The sequence below is a fragment of the Neolamprologus brichardi genome, chromosome 17 (assembly GCF_056152115.1).
Source record: "Neolamprologus brichardi isolate AB-2024 chromosome 17, ASM5615211v1, whole genome shotgun sequence".
In the NCBI taxonomy this organism is placed as follows: Eukaryota; Metazoa; Chordata; class Actinopteri; order Cichliformes; family Cichlidae; genus Neolamprologus; species Neolamprologus brichardi.
The window spans coordinates 32,507,797-32,532,024 of NC_142120.1; the positions used below are offsets into that span (position 1 = coordinate 32,507,797).

The 24,228-nt window shown below is 40.4% G+C and overlaps 1 protein-coding gene across 1 annotated transcript in view; it reads left to right on the forward strand.

The window, feature by feature from the left end:
- The window catches only part of ror1 (receptor tyrosine kinase-like orphan receptor 1), a 129,887-nt gene that overhangs the window by 67,695 nt on the left and 37,964 nt on the right, over positions 1-24,228 (forward strand). The window contains exon 2 of the mRNA XM_006808132.3: positions 18,375-18,437. Coding sequence (XP_006808195.2) covers positions 18,375-18,437 — 63 coding nt within the window. The remainder of the gene's footprint in view (positions 1-18,374; positions 18,438-24,228) is intronic.

Genomic DNA, 24,228 nt, shown 5'->3' on the forward strand with positions numbered 1-24,228 from the left:
ACACATCAGTTTTACGCCTTTCATAAAACAGCTTAGTAACTAGTGAAATCATTCTGACAGCGTAGGACTGTGTGCGTCATTGTGCTCTACACTGTATCATCAAAGACTTGGAGACCGCTGGGAAAAATTCCTTCATCTCTGTCCGAAACTGATGATAAACTGTTTTGTAGTCTTAAAAGCTAGCTATGCATTTGCTTTGATCCAGACTATTTTTGTGCCTACATTTGTCACCGCAGATCACAAATGAGTGGACACTTGGTATTTCTTTTCTCATTTCTCAGACTCTGTTGCTCCTTGCTGTTGGAAGAGGAGGGAGGATTGTTTATGTTAGTGTGAACCAGACCTGAGCCCATCATAGCTCTATTTCTTTAAAAAGGACCCTGGACACTGCGTAATGTATATACAAGAGAGACAATGAGGACAGTATATTGGCTGCTTGGTAACACTTTATAATACAACCTCTGACTACGGATGTAAATCCTCTGTAATATTTTATTTTAGTTGAAATTTCATGTAATTAATTGAAAAATAAAAATCCCCATTAAAATCTCCCATAATATGGAGTGGATCAATTCAACTTATTTTCATTACATGTTCATTTAGTACACAATAGAGGTTGTATTATTCAATTTTACCAATATATATGTGATAAGGACTGTTCCCTTTCATCAAGTTACAAGAAAAAAAAAGAAATGGCATCAAAATCTGCACATTTGCATCACTGTTCAAACATAATTCTCAAAAAGAGTGTGGAGGAAAGGATTGTTGCCTTTCTTGTAAAATACCTGAAAGTTGGGGAATGTTAAGCCGCGCCATAATACGGCACATGCCCAAAGTGTACTATGTAAGTTGGGGTAATGTTGTTTCTGTTTCCAAAAAAAATTTGCAAGAAAAATTACACAACACTTACAATTATTTACAATAATGCAAAATACCCAGAATTAGTAACTATTTAAAATTACCTGTACTAGCGTTCATATGTTTAGTTATTTCTATGCAAATATAATTCAATTGTTATTTCTAATACTTTGAAATTCCATTTTATTACAGGGGTATTACGCCCTTAGTCACGGACCGAGTTCTTGTGGGACATCCTTGAAAAAAATGAGATCCTTTAAAAGGGAATAAATTCAGAAAGTGCAGGAGTGTTTCTCCTGAAAAGTGTGGAAAAGTGAGAAACAAAAGCAAAAAAGCAAAAAGATGTTTTTGTCCGTTAAATGAAGCACCACAATAACATCGGGGCCAGCGATTTTACTCGAAACATGTTCCATATGCTCTCAATATCTCTGCATTTTTTTTCCTTCTTTTACCCTTTCTGTCTCTTTTGATTTCCCATCTTACTCTTCTCAGCCCTTCCTGCCCACTTGTTGTTTTATTGAGGAATTCTCCACCAAGGAGAGCATTTGATCTCATTGCTACTTTGACCTACGAATGGATGGAGGGAGGGTAGGGAGGGATGAAAGGTTTAAGGCTGCATGTGTCCCCAATTACGCCGCGGAGATGGCAGGGTAATTCACTGCTCCACTTGGCGACTGGTGGACGGAAAAGAGACGCGTAATCAAGGCCAGAATACACCAACCTGCTGCCAATTCTAACACACGGACACTGCACATGCAAGAACTTTCTCAGGCGCACATGATTGTGCAGATGACAAGAGCCGTCACACAGTTCCTCTATATATTGCACATATTTTCTTCTTGCCTCTTCAGTAGTATCACAAAAGTCAATAAATACTCCAAATGGTGTGGATAAGTGTGGGATGGAGACTTCCATCTTTGTTACTCTGCCTTTAAAGGGTAACCTTTTACTTTAATCCATCAACCTAAGTGCATTCAATTCAAACGCAATGTTCTACTACGTTTCATAAATAAGTAAAATCAGATCTTTATCTTTAGTTGGATAACGACTGAATCTGTATGAAAGGGCTACAAATAAATAGCAGTCTCATATAATAGCACAGTTGATTAAGTTGATTACTGTCCTCTCCAAGAAGTTGCAGGGAAATGTAGAGCAGACATATGAGACTATGGAAAGATTGAGTAAAAGCACCATCTTTCCAAAGTCCATTAATTTTACTTGAGTGCCCATTTTTATTAAGTTGTTATAAGTAAATCACCAACTTTAGCATCTCTTGCTTCTTTATTTAATGGTGCATTCCTGTTGAACTTAATTAGCTACTTAACTATATTCTCTCATGTCAACACAGCAGTAATAACCATTAGGAACCCACATCCTTTTACACATTGAGGAAAGTTCCTGTTGCTGTTATTTTCTGGAATTATCTTCAAATGCTATAATTTCCTAACTTTTCTAATGAGAACAGTACATGATAGAATGAAAACTGTCCAGTGCTGTTGATGTCATTAGGCAAACTTTCTTGTCATTTAAAGTCGTCTTTAGGAATAGTTCTCCAGGCTTCTTGAAGGACATTTAAAGCTCTTCTTTGGATGTTGGCTGCCTTTTCATTCTCTGTCAATATCATCCCACACTGCTTCAGTAGTATAATTTCTGATAGATAATGCATAATGCATTGGGAGTGTGTTTGGGATCATTATCGTGAAGACAGTCTTGAAGTTGTTGCCACTTGGAAGCTTAACAGATGGTACTGCAAATCTGATTATATAGAAATGTGCGTCTGATGGACTTCTGTAATCATAACTCCTTCAGTTTTGACTCAAATGGAGCCATAAACCATTTGATTTTCACTCTTCTGTCCTCTGTACATTTTGACATTGATTTAAACCAAGAATTTCAACTCTGGATTCATCACTCCATCAGCTCTGTTGCCTCTGATTTTTAGTTCAGTTCTTGTGTAATTTGGCATACCTCAGCCTTTTCTCTGTTTCCTGTCATTAAATGGCTTCTTGACAACCATCCTTCCACTGAGACCATTCCTGATGAGGCTTCAGTGAAGAGTAGATGGACCTAAAGGTCAGATACATCTCTAATTTAGGTTAGGGATTGCTTAGGCTTAAACCTTTCGTGTTTGCTAAAGTATATATTTAGGGCTAAATCAGGTGACCCTGAATCCTCCCTTAGTTATGCTGCAATGGGCGTAGACTGCTGGGGGATTCCCATGATGCACTGAGTGTTTCTTCTTCAGCCACCTTTTTCACTCACTATTTGTTAATAGACTTCTCTGCATTGAATTATACCTGTCATTAATCTTCCACAGCATCTCTTTCATCCTGTCTTCCTTCTCTCACCCCAACCGGTCGCAGCAGATGGCCCCGCCCCTCCCTGAGTATGGTTCTGCCGGAGGTTTCTTCCTGTTAAAAGGGAGTTTTTCCTTCCCACTGTCGCCAAAGTGCTTGCTCATAGGGGGTCATATGATTGTTGGGTTTTCCTCTGTATGTATTATTGTAGGGTCTACCTTACAATATAAAGCGCCTTGAGGCGCCTGTTGTTGTGATGTATAATTGAAAATTGAAATTGAATCTCCTGTGTCAAATCTTTGCTGGATTATTTTTCTTTTCACTTTGTTGGTGTAAAAATACTAGCTTCTGCATTTTAAAATGCACTATCTTTGACATTTTTTGATAGATTCGGCTGAAGACATGGGAACGAATTATGTGCCATCATATTGTGTTCCAGATGTTTTTGTGCCCATGTACTTAAACACGCAGAGACACAACCACACAAAAATGATTAGTTTCCATTCATGTCCCTGAACAAACAGTAAAAGAATACATTTTGTGACAGTTTTAGGAACTGCAATGAGTCTGTGTTGGAAATAAGGTACATAGCAATCAGCTCGGCCCATTTCTCAGATGAAGAAGAATTTAGTCTTTGGAGCCTGGGAGATCTGAACAGGAAATGGTGTAATACAAAATACATCTTTATGCCTGTAGTGCTCCTTAAACACCTTTTTCCCCAGTGCCGCCATCTCCCTATACTCCTTGCCATCGTCTAGGGTGGAGGTGGATCACTTATGAAGTGTGTTTGTTTGAGAAAACAGTTCATGGGAGGTGGGGTGAGACTGTCTTTGGAGAAGCAAACTGGGATGCTTTACGAGATGTGCTTAGTCAGCCCCCGCACCAGTCATTTAGTGGAACGAGATGGAAATTATGACAAGCTTTGGAAATGTCGGAGTTGATGCTCATCTTTGTCTCTTGTGGCAGATTTTGTATGTCTTTCTTTGGCACTTTAGCTTCTCTTCTGATTTCTTTTAAGAAAAAAATGTAGGTGGTAGGTATGGGAATGGATTTGGAAAGCCTGGATTTATTTAAACCCTGTGTTTCATCCACAAGGATTACTTGAGTGGAAGTGTTTTTTTTAGTCAGTGCACAGTTGCATCCAATAAAAATACTACATCAAGATTCCACCCAACATCAGTTGCTGTTTTTCAGTTGTGTCAGTTGTGTCTTCAAGGCCCTGTGCATTATCCATTATCATTGCATAAATTGTACTTTTCCATGCTGCATTTGGCACCGTCTACCCCACAACTGTCTCTGCTATGTTACCTTATAAAGCCTCTCCTTCTTTTCCCCCCGATTGCTACTTGCTTTTGAAAAATCTTCCGGTATACGTTTCCAATTCCATGAGTTTTCCACATTGTCAGCTTTACCTTATTCCATCTTTACAGTTTTCGTCACTTACATCTGCTTGAAATTTCTGCTTTGTTCTTCTTCTTCACATTTTGTTGCCCCCCCCTTCCCCACCCCCACTGGATCTGAGCAAATCCGGAGCAGGTGTCTTCACCTCTCTGTCTGACATCAGAAATGAGACAAAAGGGAATCAAAAAACAGGGTCTCTCTTTCTCTAACACATAGTGTATGATCACATAAACACACACTTTGTCCATCTGGTTTTTTGTACGTGTGTGCATGATGGTAGATTTCATCACAGAAGAATCCATTTTGACAAATCCTCCCCGTTAAAGCCCCCTACCTAAATCCTCTCTTTTAAAATGTCTTTTTTTTTTCTCTTTTACATGTTTGGTAATTTAGTTTCATGTCACAGTTGTGAAAATTAAAATCATATACTAGTTTTTAGCTGAAATTGGATTCTAGTGATACCTTATGGTTTGGAAACCATGGGTTTGGAAAAAGGACCAACTGACAGATCCATAGTCTGATCCTCTGGCCCATAGATTTCCTTTAAAAACACGGAAATACACTGGGGAGGTGTTTTCTAATATTTGTGTGTGTTGGGATTTTGCTTTGGAAAAATTATTTTTTAGCCCATCTGGCCAAATGACCAATGGCCTCATGGAGACAGTCAATCTGTCCATAATTCATAAGATTCGCTACTCCTCCAGGAGTATTGGTTAGATTTTAGTAAAACTTGCCTACAGTAATTACATAATGGGTCTTTATCTCGACTGTGCTCAAGTTCAGAGCCACATTTGTATTTTTATGGACAATAATCTGAGCAGGACGAACTACTATGTCATTGACATTCTGGTTTTATTTCAATCCCAGCTTGGTAGTAATGATAAGGATTATTTATTTAGTCTCATTTAAAAAAAATGTTAAGAACTTTTGATGATCCAATTTTTTTCTCTATTTTTATATGATAAGTTTTGCATGAAAGTTATGGAAAACCACAAAATACAAGCATTCCTTGACCGGTTGGCAACTGGTTGCTGGTGGTTGCTGGCAGTCACTATGTGAAAATAAGCCAGAAACTTTTACAGGATTGCATCAATTTGGGGCATGCCAGTGCAACGATAAGATAAGATAAGATAAGATAAGATAAGATTTATTTATTAGTACCACAAAGCATCCTGGGGCAACTGTTGCTGTGATTTGTTATGCCATAAATTGAACTGAATAGACTGAATTGAATATTATAAGTGTCCAGTTACCATGGTAGGACAGTCGAGGCTTGTTGTTTTACATCTTAGATGTATGTGTAATCTGTTTTTTATGTTATGGTTTGCAGTTTAGTCCCCCAGCTCAAAATGATTTTACCACAGTAGCGGAGCGTTTGTCTCTCCGGCATGCTTTCAGTTCTTTCTTTCTTCAGATCTTTCCCCATCTCCTTTTCACCACTCATCTTTTTATGCTGTCCCTTTTTTTCTCCTTTCCGTCCTCGTGTCTTCCTCATTAGCTGGCTACCTTTTCATCTAAACAAGTGGAAGAATGCTGGTGTTTATTTTTGTAACCTACAACAAGCAGAGAGTTCCTATAGAGGATCTGCATGATTGACAGAGAAGCGTGCTGGAAACGCTCAGAGGTTCTCTGTTTGCCTCAGACTCTCACTGTTGGCTGCCAAAAGTCAGTCTTTAATATAGAGCTGGAAAACCAAGAAATAAGAATAACACTGGACATTTTCACTGGAATGAATATTTCTTGCGCGCTTGATGTTTTTCCTCACACTTTCATCTCTTGCCGCCTCTTTGCCACTACTTGTTGTTTTCATTTTCCCTCCTTTCCTTGTCATACTTTGTTTCTGGCTTGCAGTCAGGTTTTTTGCGGCAGAGTATCTCCTCGAGCGTCAGTTACTGGGAGCTGACTCAGTTATAAGTTGATGGAGACAAGCCTCACACCCAGTTTCCCACAGGCATCCAAGAATTACTAAGCACAGTTTATCTGTGCAGTCAGAAGCAGGCACGCAGTGGCCTGTGTATCAAACAGTCCATATTGAGCACAGTAGTGTTAAAAAGAAAATTCCCAGGCCACAGGTAGATGACTAGAGTACAGAAATGAAGCCTAGCATGATATTTAACATTATGGGGCATATGCAACCATAAAGAAATCATTCTACGTAATATAATCAGACGGGTTTTTTCAGCCCCTTTCAGATGTGGGATCTGTAACACTGCCAGCATTCTGGCATTCACGTGGGCCAGTTTTAATTTTAAGTACCTCACCTTTCATTCATACCCACAACAGTGACAGTAGAAGCCATGTAATATTTCCATATGCACAACACTGAAAATCAATACATGCATACAAGCATGACAACAAACAGCGTAATTTGGGTTTAAGTTTTAAGTTGCATTGAATATGCAGGTATGGCAATGCATTCGTGCACACACAGATTCTGATTCTCAGGCCTGAGGAAGTTGTTGACATCCAGTCTGGAGTAGATGAAGAGGATGGCGTTCTTCCTCCTTTCCTGTCTTCCTTCTCTCACCCCAACCGGTCGCAGCAGATGGCCCCGCCCCTCCCTGAGCCTGGTTCTGCCGGAGGTTTCTTCCTGTTAAAAGGGAGTTTTTCCTTCCCACTGTCGCCAAAGTGCTTGCTCATAGGGGGTCATATGATTGTTGGGTTTTTCTCTGTATCTATGAAGCGCCTTGAGGTGACTTTTGTTGTGATTTGGCGCTATATAAATAAAATTGAATTGAATTGAAATTGAACTTGACTCACCATAAAATAAAAATCAATTGCAGCTTTGTGCTGCTAATACATTTTTTGTAACTTAACTGAAGATGTATGGCCCTTTTTGTTTTGGAGACACTTGCAGATGGAACTGATGCAGCATGTTTGTAATAATAGGTGTAAACTGCAGGAAAAGGGAAAAGTAAAAACAGCTTGAATAAACCAAAACTTCAGCTTTCATCTTTAATCTAATGTGCCCTCGCTGAATTGATATATCAGCACATGCTGGAAATGTTTTGCTTGTGCCGGTGTGTCTGTCTGCACTTGCAGCAGATAGACATGCGGAGTCACAGACTGTCATTCAAAAGCGGAAATTGTAATCTTGTACTTGCCTGTCCACACGACTGCAGCAAGCAGGATTGCTGTCTGGTTGTGCTTAAAAAGAAGATAAACGTCCGTCTTTAGGTTTATGAAGACGTTTTGCCTCTCGTTCAAGTGAGTCAACGACCCTCACAACCTCGTGTAAACTAGGGGTTAAATATTTGGGACGCTCTGCTAGTTATTTTAGAACTGAAAAGGCTTCTTGGATGAGAGGTGTTGCGACTTTTACGAAAAATGACAGAGCTTTCAGATTCTGGAAAGGGAAAACATGCCTGAAAGAATCCGGTGTGTAAAATTGGTGGTTTCCTTTTAAAAAGCACATACAATGATGTGAGTAGTTACAAACTGAGAAATGCAAATAAGTGCACTATTCGGGTCCCCGAGTTTTTGAAACGATGACTAAAACACGAGTGAGGAGGTACAGACAGACATGAAGAACAGTTTTTTGGAATGGCGCCCGGCCCAACTGTTGTCACATGATGTCTAAATCTGAGTCACGTTTGAAATCTGACGGCATCATCCTGTTCTTCCCAGATTCCATCTGCACTGGCCTCTCCTTTCAAATTTGTCATCCTGAAGGAATTTAGGACTGCTGTCAGTGAGCTCATGGAGTGTGTGTGTGTGTGTGTGTGTTTGCCTGGCTTCACCTGAGCACTCATACAAATCACCCCCAGCCCCCCACCCATTTGTAGAGGCTGGCATGTAAAATGGCATGGCTATTATTCGCACCATTCAGACTGTTGGCACACATGATGCACTCTTAGCAGAAAAGTCACATTCAAAAGCCAAGTGAGACGTCTGTATTCATGTCCTGCATGCAGACAGCCCGACTGGCTTTAGGTCTTAAATCTTAGATTCCGCTCATGACCCTTGACAGACGCTTCAAAAATGGATATAAAACATACATGAGCATTTGTGCTTTATGTCCGTCCATTTATGTTTCATATCTGCATTTCGGTGCTCTTTCTGCACAGCGTGTGATGTCTCTGTTCACATTCCGCGAAGAGATGAGCAGACGGATTACGTCAGGGTCGCAGCGCTCTGTCTATCTGCTTGAAGGCGATCACTTTTTCCAGAAAGCTGAGCTCTTGTGCACACACTTGTGTCAGCTCTGCCAGGTGAAAACAGATGAGCCTCACAGTAGGTGGTAACATGCTCATGCGCATTCCTCGCTAGTCTGCTTACATCGCTGGTAACAGGAGCTTGGGGGAGCCTCGCCCAAAATGGACTAACCGGGCCTTAAAGATCAGCATGGTTTCCGTTACAGGGACAGCGGGGGCTCTCGCGTCGGCCTGTTTAATCCGTGGGGAAGGACCTCTGCAGAACCATCAGCACAGCACGGCGCTACTTAAAAGGTTTCTTTTATGACAAAACAGTAGAATATAAAAGATGCTTTGCGCAGCTGGCCTTTCTGTGTCAAGTTTACATGTTGCGGGTTTTTCCTCGACCTTTTTGAGTTGCCTATCCTATTTCAAAGACTGGCAGCAGTAGTCTGGTGTGTTGGGTCACAATTCTGAACACTTTAAGAGATTAGTACTTTTTTGATGTTGCTCTGTGTCAAATATGTACACTGATTGCAGAATTACCACATAAAAAGTATATTACTGTCAAAAAAATATAATTCCAATAATGTACTTAGTCACAAGTGCTAGTTATGGCGAAAATGCACATTTGCAAGCTGCCACCATCCCTCCAGCTTTCCTGTATATCCTGCCCTTAATATTACTGCAAAATACTATCAGTATACATTATATGGTCTTCTTGCACTTGGTTGTTTTGCTTTTTTTTTATTCTTGGAGGGAAGCTGCATGCAGTGTAGTCTGCTTAACTTTTGTGGGGTTAGACAGAGGAGTCCTGAAGAACTTAATCATGTTGAATCGCTGGTTTAGATTAAAACCACAACTAGATAATTCCAGCTAACGGTTTAAATTCCTGTTTTGCTTTTCACCTGCAGAGAGTTCAAAGTTCAGTTTCTCCAGCAGGTTCAAAAGAGCATCTGTCTTAAGAATGTTGCATCACAGTTTACTCAGCTTCATCCACAAACCTTTTTCTACCAAGTGACAACTGTTGATGTGAGCTTCACACTGCCAGATCATTTTTTGCAGAACTGACATCTTGAGCACTTTTACTTGTTCATATGTGTAACTTTCAGCTTATTTACGGTGTGCTTGAAATTGGTCATAAGTGAGACATACCAATCTATCACAGGGTCAACACACAGAGAGACAAACTATGATTCACGCTCACGTTCACATGTAAGACCAGTGTTGAATCTTTTAGCTTCTAGGAGGCAGTGCGCTACTGTGCTGCCTGCAAATTTGATGTTATTTTAATAACGTACAAATCAGAGCTGGTGACTGTTATGTGTGCAAATACAAATACATCTTGGCCCTGGAGAAGTGATCACATTACTCTCACTTGAAATAAGTGAAGTAAATTGTACATGATCTCAGAAATTATTTATAATTCACCCAAATAAACGAAGAAATTAACCTTTACCCAAAATTTATTATGAATGTCCTATCAGCCAAAGCAGTAATTCCACTTTTAGTATTCTTAACTTGAATTAAACCATTTTCCCTGTTTAGCACTTTGTCTTTTTTTGATGGGAAGCAATGTGCCTTTTTTTTCTCCGCAATTTTTTACATGTTGGAGCAAATGTCTGCTGCAACATGAGCCCTTCCTGTTGTTGCCTATTGTTCTGATCCAAAAAGGCCTCTGTCATGCTGCCTCCTGTCATCTACCTCCTCAAAACCTCCCTTCCCAAGCCTAGCTTGCTTTTCCTCTCTCTTGTGTGTCTCACCCCTGTCTTTGCTCATATAAGGTTACAGCGCAGTACTTTCAAATGCAATGCAGGTGTGTGTGTGTTTGTGTGTGTGTGTGTGTGAGAGAGAGAGAGAGAGAGAGAGAGAGAGAGTAAGTAGTTCCTGTGCTCTTGGCCCCATAATGTCTTCAGTAAATGCTTCCTAAACAGGCCTGCTTTTATATCTTTGTACGCTTTAGTCGAGCTTGGGAACAAACACCTGCACACAAGCACCCAGGTGCAGCTATACAAGCACACACACACACACACACGTTCACACACACACACACTCCCTCCCCATCTCTTTCTAATGGAATCAGTTTCACCTTATTTTAGGATTATTATGATTTTGGTCATACCGTTACTTCCATTTGTAATAAAAATTCTAAAATGACTTTACCAACATCATGTATTCCAGCTTTTATAAACTTTACATTGCATATAAATGTCTGCAAATTCAACTCTGCATGAAGGATTACTTTACTCTTCTCTTACATGGGTAGAGGACAAGTTCAACACAATGCAGACCACATAAGCGCCTGGATATTTTGAACAGTGTTGTGAGTACAACCCTGCTGTAAGTAACTGAGGGCTTAACCTGAAACGTGTCCACTTGAGTTACCATTACCCACTACTTGTTTGTGTTGCCTTTTGCTTTCTTTGCTCAGGTTACCAGATTCTTAGATGTCAACAGTTTTTCACTGTGGTTTCTAAACTCTCCAGCCAACATAAACCCTCACTCTGCTCAGTGGGACAGAAGCCCACTCCTTAAAAAGTCGATTTTACGAGCGGCTCTTTTACTGAGGGGTTTTTTTTTGTTTTTTTTTAGGGTTCTCCTTTTTTATTTCCTCTCTTTCTGTCGTTTCTCTGCACTCACATTTTCCAAATCATCTTCACTCAATTTATCTGTAATTGCCTTGTAGTCCCTCACTTTTCCTCTCTCCCTCACTTCTCAACACTCTTTTTCTTCACTGCCTGTTGCCATTTAGTGATTGTAACTTTTCATTCATTTTCCAGTCTGAGAGTATGAGGCTAATAATTCATTAAGGATTACTGGAATATTAGCTGTTTTATTCAAACTTTACATTGTCTAAAACTTCACATTTTTGAAGAGTAGATGACATAAAAATTTCACAGCTACTTCCTTCATGTAAGGAAGCATTAGAGCATGGGGGCGATCGTGGCTCAAGAGTTGGGAGTTTGCCTTGTAATTGGAAGGTTGCTGGTTCGAGCCCCGGCTTGGACAGTCTCGGTCGTTGTGTCCTTGGTCAAGACGCTTCACCCGTTGCCTACTGGTGGTGGTCAGAGGGCCCGGTGGCGCCAGTGTCCGGCAACACAACCTCTGTCAGTGCGCCCCAGGGTGGCTGTGGCTACAATGTAGCTTGCCATCACCAGTGTGTGAATGTGTGCGTGGATGACTGGATGTGTAAAGCGCTTTGGGGTCCTTAAGGACTAGTAAAGCGCTATATAAATACAGGCCATTTACCATTTAAAGGAGACGTGCTCAGTACTAGCTTTGTGTTTGTTTGTTTTTTCCTAAGAGAGAAACTTTGCACAATTTAGAATTCAACTAATCTAAAACCCCAATTCCGTGTTAAATACAGATAAAAACAAATCCCAGTCATCTGCCCATATTTTAGAACATAGGAAACATATCAAACTAATCTCTCAATTCCAAATGATTCCAAATGATTCCAAATGATTCCATCCAAATTATCTTTAGGTCAGAGATCACCGTATTTCTGCATCATCTTACTATAAAGATACAGTTTTTATAGATGATGGTGAACCTTTCCCATCTTTAATTCTGAGAAACTCTCTATGAAGCTCTTTTTATACCCAAGCATGTTACCGATCTGTTTCTAGTTAACCTCCACTTTTTTTTGTTTCAGTATAACTTACATTTCCAGCCTTCTGTTGCCCCCATCCTAATTTTCTTAGAGACGGGTATTTATATTTTTCACGAAATTTCACTAAAATGTCTAATTTTCAACAATTCACATATATGTTTAGTATGAATAAAACACGGGTTTGTGAGATTTGCATTGCATTGCATCATTGCATCATTGCATCGTGCTTTTTTGTAACTGGGGTTACATTACACGTTGATTCAGTATCTGAGACTAGCTGCTTTCCTTCCTTCTTTTTGTTGCCTCTTAAACAGAAGACTTGACCGGCAGGTTGGTGGGGCTTCTGTTTCCACAGCTGTAGCGGTGTGTTCAAGAAGACCACATTAAGGACATCCTCTCTCTTTGACATCACAGAGACAGAACAGGAATAGAAACTTGCTGAATGGAAACAGAGACTTGATGAAGACAAATTGTAGAAAGAAATAATTATAATTCCTCATCTGTAGCTTTCATCTCTTAAAGGCAGAAATATTTCATAGTTGCACTGTGAAAATGGTTGGTTTCCCATTCTTCCAGTTAACCCCTGAGTTAGGTCAGTTTTCCAGCTAATAGGGATGGAAGGGGGCCTTGGGAGAGGCCCTAATAACAGAGTGGGAGAGCTCATACATCAGTCTCACTCACCACACCAACCACCCTGGCTCCAAACACAGCCCCCCAGACCATATAACAGCATATTAGTTGCTACGCATAACTGCTCAAATTGAACATTTCTGATTTGGTTAAGCTTTACCCTGTGAGGAACCTAGTGTCTCATTTTCTTCTTAGCTCTCTGTTAACTCCTTCCTTTTCCTCATTTCCAAGCCTTCGAGTTTGAAGATTTGCACTAATTGCCATACACTGCTGCGACAGTAAAGTCACACCAATTTCGGAGAGCTTTATGGGGGTTAAGCTCGTGTCCCTGCCTGATTTTTATCATCGTAAGCCAAATACAGCTGGACGGGGATCAGAGGCTGCTCTCATGGAATTTTCTGTGTGGAGATTTGATGTCTGGACTTCTCAGAGGCACCTTCACGTTAACCATTTACTGCATATTTTGCTACTAGGAGTGGCACTCAGCTGCAAATGAAAGAGGACGTTCCAAAGCTTTAACGGGAATAAAGTATGACAAAGCAGCCAAGAAGGGAACATGATACTCTAATAAAGAATGTCACGTATCCAGAATTTTGATGGGCGTTCACTGCCATACCAGAATTGAATTTTTAAAAGTGTCACTTCTGACATGCTATGGAAAATATGTTCACAGTTTTATTTTTCCAAGTGAAGTCCAATTGCTTGCCTTCAAAAGTACTTAGAGGTAAAAAAAAATTTAATAGTTGTGATAATCATCACTATAATAAAAACCAATGGGAAGATATGGAAATCTGGAAAATCTGGAAAAGTAACTTGTGACTTTTGAAATGAAAATTATTTGAAACTACAGAAGCACAGCTTAAAGTTAGCTGGACTCTTGTAGTACAAAACTTGCATCCTGATCTTATCCCTATTTCAGATGCCTAAATGTGAATGGTAAAAATATTATCAAAATGTGACCTTTATCCTGTTGAGGTGTCTCTTCTGTGTTGTGCCATGCATTTTTGGAGTGGCTGAGCCACTTCATAAACGCAACGGCTTCACACAAAACCTCTGCTGATAATGACCAATAGCCTTTTTCACATCTTGGCTCAGTTTAAAGAGGCACATGATCAATACTAGGTCAATTTCCCACTTAAGGGACAACTCCAACTGAGCCTTAAATACCTTGGACTCTCCACCAAGCTTCTCAGACGAGAGGTGAGCTATTTTTGAGAAACTTAAAGAAGTCCAGTTGCTTTTGTTTCCAAGCTCCTTAGATCACTTTGATAGGTACACATTGCTAGGTCTGGGTTGAACCTGATTTTGACTTTGAAAATTCTTCAAGGCATAGATTCAATCTGCTGCTGGAAACATTTCTCCAAGATTTTGGTTCATATTTACATGATAGCGTCACACATTTGCTGCAGATTTGCGTGGTGCACATCTATGATATGAATCTCTGTTGGACTGAAATCTGATGACTGTAGAGGCCATTTGAGTACAGCAAACTCACTGTCACGTTCAAGAAAGCAGTTTGAGATGATTTTAGCGTTGTGAAACAGCATTTTGTTCTACTAGAAGCAGCAATCAGAAACTGGGAAGATGAGCTTTAACTCTTGATAGAAGGCAGGATAGGATAGGATATTCCAAATTCTCATCATACCATCCGAATTTTGTAGCAGAAATCAAGACTCATTAGACCGGACAACATTTTTCCATCTTCTGTTATCCAGTTATGCTGAATCCATGTGAACTGTATCCTCAGTTTCTTACTCTTAGCTGATAACAGGAGCACCTGGCTGTACTCCAGCTGCTTCCGTCAGAGTCTTGACGCTTGACGTTTGACGCAGGCACTCAGATAGATTCGTCTAAATACCTTGTTTGTTACAAGTTACTGTTGCTTTCCTATCTGCGCCAACCAGTCTGGCCATTCTCCTGACCACTGGCATCAACAAATTTCTGCCCAGAGAACTGCTGCTCACTGGATATTTTCTCTTTTTCTGACCATTCTCTGTAAATCCTAGAGATGGTTCTGTGGAAAAATCCCAGTAGATCAGCAATTTCAAAAATAGTCAGATCAGCCTGTCTGGTACCAACAACCATGCTGCATTCAAAGTCATTTAAATCACCTTTCTTCCCCATTCTGATGCTCGGTTTGAACTTCAGCAGGTTGTCTTGGGCATGTGTACATGCCTAAATGTGGGTGGGGTTTTCTGTCATGTGATTGGCTGATTATATATTTGTGCTAACACAGGTACCTTTATCTGATATATATGTTCATGTGATATTTCCTGATGCAAAAAATAGGTTGAATTTGTTGAAACTCCTTATCTCTGTTTCCCTTCTCATCACTATTTTCTGATCTGTCACCTCAGTAATTTAAAATTTTGGCAACTCTGAGACAGTGTTACTGGAAACAGCCTGTTCATGGTTGAAAGACTTGACTGGTACACATATGTGCATGCTTTCTTCCTCCCTATATTATAATGCAAGCAATGCTTTTGTTCTTTTTTGGTTATTCATATTGACAGACAGGGATTCAGTACAGAGGTACATATGGGTCTTGCAGTCAGTATCCATATCGTGAGTCAATCAATGGCCAGAACCACAGCTGATGAAACCTGGGATCTATTTTTAGGTCCTTTTTAACAAACAGATCTAATACAACAGCTCCCCTCCACTGCTGAGAAACATTAGAAAGCTAATCTCAAAATTGCTCTGCATTTTCTCCTAGATATTTCAGATGATTGTCTTAATGAAAGAGAACAGATGTGTTCTCTTTAAAGGGCACACAATGTGGGAAAAAAATGAAACACAGGAAGTAAGCAGACCTTAGACATAACAGCAAAATCGCTGTGCACAAGTGTTTGTTTTTGAACAAAATTATAAACTTCAAATCTTTCTGGAATGATAACATTTTTTTTCTCAGAAGTACACAGTTGTGCCTTCTTTTTCATAAACGAGCACTTCGTCCTCCTCCCCCTTCCCTCATTATATTCCCATGACCATCCACTTCTATTGAACTCTCACCTGGCTGCCCTTGGCTAGCTTTGTGTCGGTGAAGCTAGTGAGCTGCGACGTCCACTCTCCTCTGTCCTTTGTAAAGCACAGAGCTCCAGACTTCTTAGTCTAACAGTAGAGAACACAGAGTAAATTTAGACTCACCGTGGGGCCGGGACATGCCATAAGACACTGTTAGTAGCCTCCTGGAAGAAACCAGCAAGTCATTCTAACTCCAAAAGTGCAGAATAGCTTGTGGAATCAGGTAGCATTACAGAAGAACTACTAATTTAGTGAAGAGACACATTTTGACTCTATTTCTGCCCTCTGGGTTTGCTACATATCTCTAACAGTCATGAACATAACACCCATAACTGTGAGCCTGTTGTTGTGAGCCTTTTGCCAAGCTTCCAGACTCTTCACTAACAGGTGCTGAGGCCCAAAGCGCTGCTCATTAACACAGTTCATTTCACAAGCACCACCACATAGTCGTTACCATCTTGACACATTATCACCCAATTAGCGTGACCCTGTGTCACCAGGCTCCTGGTGCTGTTTGTCTGCAGACTTTCTCTCCTTGACTGTCACCCTGCATGCCACGCACTGTCAGTTTTCAAGTTGTTAATTCAAAAATATTTATGACATTTTAGTTTAGGAATTCTGTATTTTTTGTGTGTATGTGTAAAACAAATGCACCATGAGTATAGTTAAGTTTGCAGCCAATTCTCAGCTGTGTCCATGCACATGCTTGCATTTCCACATCCGTTTGTGACTTTTGGTTACTTTCCCAAAGTTGGATGGCAACCATTTGCCTATTCATCATGCTAAACTATCCCAGCCTGCACCAAAACACACAGACTCACACACTGTTGTAGCCGGCTAGAACTGTGGGATGTTGTATGTGAACTGAAAGTTTGTCAGCGGTCTGGTGCCCTGAGAATCAGTGAAGGTAAAACAGCTTAGAGTTTTTCGCCAGTCCTTCATTTTTGGCTGTTTAATTTGTTAGGAATCACCTATGACCTGCAGCACTGCGCTCTGAAGCCGATCTTCTGTCTCTTCTCCCCAGTAATGAAAAGCAGAGAGCAGCTCTGTCTTCAGCTGGTAATAAGAGCGCATTAGGTCCACACGGCTTGTTGATAGGCTCCCTGTTGTACACACAAACCTTTGATCTGCACTAGCAAATGTACAGCGTTATCACCACTGTTATTTTACATTTAAGAAGCAGTGCGTTTGTGTCTGTACACAGTATTTTATATAGAAAAGTTTCTCCAGAATTGTGGTTAAGCATTGTTTAAATGTAGGTCCATGCCACTGGCTCAGAAAGTTTGAGTCTGTGACCCTCTTTTTACTTTGTCACAACGATGTGGATTACATTTGGATATAGCTTTCAGGTGTAAAGAATGCAGCTGTAAAGCTGATTGTTTTTGTCGTTTTAAACTAGCTGTTTTAAACACAAGTCAAGTTACCTTGATGTTTTGCAGGAACATGACAATAATGGTGACAATGTAGGGTCAAGTGAATAAGGCCCAGCCACACAGGCCTAGAGACTCGTCCATGACCATCTGCTGACCACCAGTCGTGTGTTCCCCGACTATTGGTGAGTGGTTGCTGGAGGTTGATGACAGTCTCTGGGAAATCCATTGATAAAGCCCCAGTGACATATGCCTAGAGAATGGTCAGTCATCCAGTGGCAACCACAGGTTGATAGAGAAAAAAGTGCAATCCCCAAGCGGCTGGCAAAAACATCTTTGCAATTGCTTTGGTTACTAGGAAATTGTGGTTTGCATGAAACATGATAACTTGGGCCCAAGCACTCGCCAGCTACTCTCTAAAAAGGAGGGAAATTGTAAAAAGTGTGGCACAAACCGGAAACTGAGAGACTCGCTTTCAAAATAAAAGTTTTTTTGAAACATGTTGGCTGCAGTGCTGAAGCCCAGTTTTCACTCTATAAGAAGGCATGTGCCATTTCTGATTTGGGTAGATGTCCTCTACTTCCACTTTGTGATCTACTTTTTGAGTATCGCTACATACAGCAAAACAGTAGTGTTTGCAGGCAAATCAGCCTCTTGAAGTTTTTAGTGTAGCACCCTCTTTGTGACCAATATCACCTAGCAACAGTCAGGAACCTCCAATAAGGACTCACCCACCAGTTGGGGAATACAAACATTTTGCTTGCAACCAGTGGTTTTATCAGTGGAGTAGGTGGACTCCACTGCAGTTTGTTGAGTCTCCGACCATAAATAAATTGTCTATGTCATAAATACTAAAAACACACAAAAGCATCAGATACAACCCATGTTAATGCTAACTGGTAGTTAGCATTAACATCAACATCATCATCATTTTGCTAGTGGAAAATATATGCAAGACATCAATTCTTCAACCTTTTAAAGCATTTAATGTTTAAGCATTTAAAAATAAAAGTTTTGCTTTTCTACTTTTCATTTCCTCTCTTCACAGGATCTGAGTTCCCCCAAGATCCCAGTATGCAAGCTGCCACTGTGTGGAACACCTCTAGCGATGGTAAATGCACACCACACCACACACACACACACACACCACAGATAACCCATGCATGACGTTCTTAACAAAGCTCACTCTGGCAAAACTATGAGCACATCTGTTAGAGACAACATGATGATGACATGTTCATAGTTCAAATTAACACACGCAGTGTTGAACTGTAACCCCACATGTGCTGTTGAAATTACTTTAAATGAAGTGTTAAAAATTACACATCCTCCACATGGTTGACTTCAGCAACCCAGACGCCCACTGTAGTGTAAGGCACCAGAGCAGATAATTGACAGAACAAATTGCACATTGATCTACTCAACATATGGAAATACAGCCACAGGAGCATTGTATTTCTCTTTCTCTGATATACTCTTTCTTAAGTGGAAAATACCAGTGTAGTCTCCAAGGTGCTGCTGCTTTTAGTACATCTTCTTAAACTTCGCATTTTGACCTCATGTTTTTACCAACATTTGTGGGCTCTGGACATGCACTTGAGTACTTCTGAGGTCTTAAGTTTTCATCGCAATGAGCCCAGTCCTAACCCTAACCCTCAACAATCAGAATATGTTTTTTTTTCCTTTATATTAAATTGTTCCACAAAGTCTTGGCAATCTGGGAACAAAGAGAACAATCAGCCCAAATGACATGCATCAAATCTATTCAGTTTTTTTGTGGAAAAAATGCCTGTGTTTGTTTTTTCTCCAAAATATAGGGATGGAGTTAAGGACAACATATGACTTAATTTCTCTTTGCACAGCATCCATTTTATTCTTTGTTGCGTCTTTAGCTTCAAGCATATATGGAGCCCTGGGTGGGCTTGTTTGTTAGAGCTGGCCAAAACACTTGGCTTCACAGAGGAACAGCACAGTAACTCTTGTGGTTCTGCACTGCATAATCAGTGTACTCCACAGTCCTCTCGTGTTTGATTTGCACAGTTTTCATTTCATAAACGCAGATTATTGACATTATATAAACAGAGTTGGACTCTGATTCCCTCACTTGTCTCTGATTTTTCTTTCTAAGCAATCGTCTTAAGCATGGAACTGAGCTTCACCAGAATGTCTTCCTTCCTTGGTTACTTAGATTTTTTCTCTCCAAATAAACATTATTCCTTTATTTCCATTTCCATTATTCTGATTCCTGTACTGCTGATATGAAGAACATTTTAAAATAAAAGGTCTCCTCGTAACTCCCAGAAAAAAAACCTCCACATGATTGCTTTAGCTGCTTGCAGATAGCATGGAAGGTGCTGACTTGTCTACATACACAATCATTTTGCTCTCTGAACTAAAGCAATACTTGAAAAACTGCATCGCAAACCAGAAATGGAGAACATTTCCCATCTGAAGCTAACACATATCAGAATGCACAACTTTCACTTTTCCCATTTTGACTTCAAAAGCAGCAGCAGTTTCAAAGTCATTCAATCACTTCAGACAAGTCATTGTGCTCCACTGTAAGGACCCTGTAATTTACTAGCAACCAAAGCCATCGCAAGAACGCTTTCGCACCGTCTACCTCTTGGGAACTAATTTCACCTAGCAACAGCAAGCAACCTCCCGCAAGAAATCTCCAGCAATCACTTACAACCCATAAGGGAATACTCATTTTTCACCTGAGAATGAATTTCCAGGCAGTCACAAACTGGTCTCTAGACATGTGCTGGTAAAGACGCTGGTGAATTGCTGCCCTGGATTCATGTGTTCAATGACAAGTCTAATGCTTTTGCAAGAGAACAAACTTATCAGTAAGTATGATGTATGTGGGATGCAATACGTTTCTGGGTACTTTCTCAACGTCGTTGCCCATATGTATCCGTTAAATTGCACCCCCTCTCCACAGTTTATCTTTGGCTAAAAGAGCAAACATCTGCCTCTCACAAAGAAACACTGACTGGAAAATGCTCAACTTAAAGTTTGTATTTAACTCGAACCTTAGTTTGGCTCTCTCATTTCGTCTGGTTTGCTTAATTCATCTCTTGAAACGCCAACTCTCCCACAGCTTCGTTCCCACAGAAAATTCTGTGTACACAAAAGCAGACACACACCAGTTTCTGGACAAGACTGAGCAGTTTAGTGAAGATATTATGATTATGTTGACCAATCAAGGATTTTTCAAAAACAGTCATAAATATAATGAGATCCAAACAAATCATCCAGAGAGCTTTATTTTTCCACATCATCAAATATGAAAACCTATAAACGTAAAGTATATGTGTATGTGTTTGTCATTTAGTGCTCAGCCCTCCTGTGCTTACATCTGTTTCTTATCTGATGGATGGAGGGTGATTGCACCCCTTGTTTTGTCTGCAGGCGGGGATGGTTTTGATTGACCAAACAGACACAATTCAGGTAGCGTGGCTCTATCAGTATGCATCAGTAGCAGGAAGTTATCGTGCTGAAAGAGGCTCATTACTGGGCTGAAATCAGGGGTGATGATAGTTTACTGAACTCATTTCCCTGCAGGCTTTCTTTCATTATTGCTCTCTGTTTCTTTGTTTCATTTTGTACCCATTTTTTTTCTTTACTTACTTCCTTTCCTCTGTTGCTTTGCTGGATAGTGACCCAGCTTTAATTAACTTCATCTTTACCCACAGCTGGAAGCTGGAAGCACTATAGTGCGAGGCCCTCAGTGTATCTGTTGAATATGTTTAGTTAGCTTTGCAGCCACTCGTGTTTCTGAACCTGCGTTTTGTTGACAGGAGCCCGACGGTCACACCCCTACTGTATGTATGTTCACTGAAACCATATAGAATACAATGTCGTGAAAAGGTATTGAGTAATGTGTGCAGTTTTCGAGCACGTATAGTTTGTCTACTTGGCGGTTGTGTGGGTGTGCGGCTGTTTACATATATGTGCCTGCATGTGAGCGTTTGATTGTGCAAAAACTACTGCAAGGAAAATGCAGGCTGATGACAGGACACCGTTTAGCTCCCCTGCCACATTAAAGGGACAGTCCGCAGAAAGGGTTTGAGTTTCAGCATCCTCCTTGTGCCAAATACCACAACACTCACCACGGGACAATTACATACAGAGTGGCTTTGTTACACAGGCATTGGCGGGACATCTTTCTCCTCCTTCTCTTTTTTCCTCTTGACCTCTCTTCTTTTGTCTTCTCCTCTTGTCTCTTTTTCTTTTTTCGCTCTTCGTTCTGCTCCCTGCTGCTTTATTATGAGTTATTAGAACAGCTAATGAAGTGTGCAGGCACGCCGCTCCAAAGAGCATTTTTGTTTTCCATCAACTCAACTAATGAAAATTCATGGAAGCAGTTGTACATTAGGCACCAGCCTCTTGTCAATGGAAAAGCAGTAATACGACGTAGTCCACTCACTAAAACAGGGTTGCCAAGCATAAGGCCTGGGTGCCAGAATTGGCCCACCAAAGACTCCGATCAGGCCCAGTGGATGCCTTTGGACATTTTGAAGGAGGGCATAAACTTGACTTTTAACTGTGTTTTCATACATTTGAAAGTCTTTCCTCTCCAAGGGCATTCATACAACAACTAAGTAATAAAGTTATAGATAAAAAATTAAATGACAGAAAAGTTCCAATTTCAATTTAAAATTAAAATGGAAAAATATTGGACATTTTCTTTGACTCAACAGTAAAGCTGAGCAGTGAGCTACCAGAATATTTTCTAGCTGTTAAAATTATACTTCTTTGTCTCATATTAAGATATCTGAGGTGTTAAACTTGTTCACACTGACTGAAAGGGGAAACTTGAGTGGCCCAGCCCACTTGAGATCTAAGTGGGTTGTATGAGACCCGGGATTTGACATCCCTGAAGTACCAGATTACTGACATTCCAACATTCAGTACAGACAGAAATCATAAAAATTGCAGTATAATGTAAACGACGGAGAGAAACAGAGCCCGAAGCAAACCAAGTATCAGGAAATAGGCACATTATGCCAATAGCGTAGTTATTACTCCTTAAGTTTAAAAGCTGTCTAACTGCTTTAATGAATGCTTTCAGACTCATAATTACTTTTGAGAAACAAATCAGCAACAAATTCCAGAGCGTTTTCTTCTCTTTAACTGATTTCTGGACTTCCAGTGCATTTTGACTGACCGGCAGTGATAGATTGCACCAGACTTGAGGTCAGAGCACATTTTTTACCTTTTTTGCAGCCGCGAGAGGGTTAATGCGACAAATTGAGTATACACAGTGCTCCACAGTGAAGTTAAATAAGAAAATATCATTGCCTAATGTGCGTGAAACTGGACTTAACAGACACGGAACGTAATCTCGCCACCGATCTCGGTATGTTTATGGTCGTCTCGTGACTTTTAAGATCGTTAGAAACAGTAACATAATCGGATTGGACAAATTCAATTTAAAAGTAAAACAAAACACAAAGTAGCAAAACAGCTGGATAAACAAGTTATGAAAACCAACAAGTGGCACGCGGAGACGGCTTCACTCGGGGAATATTTTCTGTTTGTGTGTGTCGTTGTCATAGATAAATGTGAAACAGGTTCACAGCTTTCGGCAAAGCCCTGTGACGCATACATTGTGTCTACGTGATGTCATGCTAAAGCATTTCCAGTTTTTATGTGTGGAAACGAAGTGCACACATCAGCGGTGGAGTGGAGGAGTAAATAAAAAGGAAAATTGGATGAAGGTTTACAGTCATTGTTCCAGCTGACTTTAAAAGCATCGACCTCCTGAAGGGTTTGATCTCGCTGCTGTAATGTTGAGATACAGGACTGTGTAAAGCACATGGAGAAAAGAGGTCATATTAAGGTTGGTGAAAAATGGGGAGAGGAGATGGTGGTGGGGCGGTACTTGTTAGTACCACAGTGCTGTGTTAAGCCCTCAGTCTTTATGGAAGAAGCTGTGAGTGTGTGTTCTACAACCTGCCAAGCACATGCACTGAGATAGAGGCCATGTGCTCAGGTTTTTACACCATACACTCAAAGAACATAAAGTACACACATGTTCCATTTTTTCCGATGACTTCTCTCTTCTTTTACAAAAGCCTTAAACAAAGACTGCCCACGATGAAGCTCAATATGTAGGTGGACACCTTTTGCTTGATTGCAGTTTTTCGTCTTACATTGTAGACGTTTTACTAAGTTACACTACACATTCTTCTGCCTGACTGCCCCTCCAACTTTTGTACAGACACTGCATGAATCATTCCACCAACCACAACATGGGATGCTCACAGTGAAAGAAAGCTGACCCGCACTCCAACCCAAGGAAAGTTTATTCAAACGAGGCTGTAATATGAATGAGCGCTGTTTTATGCAGTTCTTCTATCATCAGCATGTTCGCCTCCATAGATGTCGATGTTGATACGGTTAATTTTCTGTTAACATTCCTTGGAAAACCTTGAAGTTAATCTTGCATGGAATACAGTAGTAAAAATCTGAGTGCCGGTGTACTCGCACAAGTAAGTGTGCGCCTCTATTTATACCCATCAACCTCTCTATTCACACACATTCATTTTTCATTTGACTGGTATTTGAGATTCTTCTGTATGTGTTTTTCCTCATTTGTTTGTCTTGGCCAGTTTGTGTAACCAGGAGCATTTCTGCATACCTAACACAGGTTTTGGGGTTGAGAGAACTTTCCAGAGGTTTTTCATGACATTAAGACCAATGTTTTTCCTGCACATTAAACTCTTAGGTGGCCCTCCAGATAGTTTTTTTTTTACTGACCAGCTTAAGGGGAAAAATACGGTTCTGGAGGGAATCACGATTTAGTTCATCTTTGTATTGCAGTGTGTTCTAATAGCATTACCCTTCATGAATTGGTTTCCATGGCGAGGCACTTTTTGCTCGCTGTAATC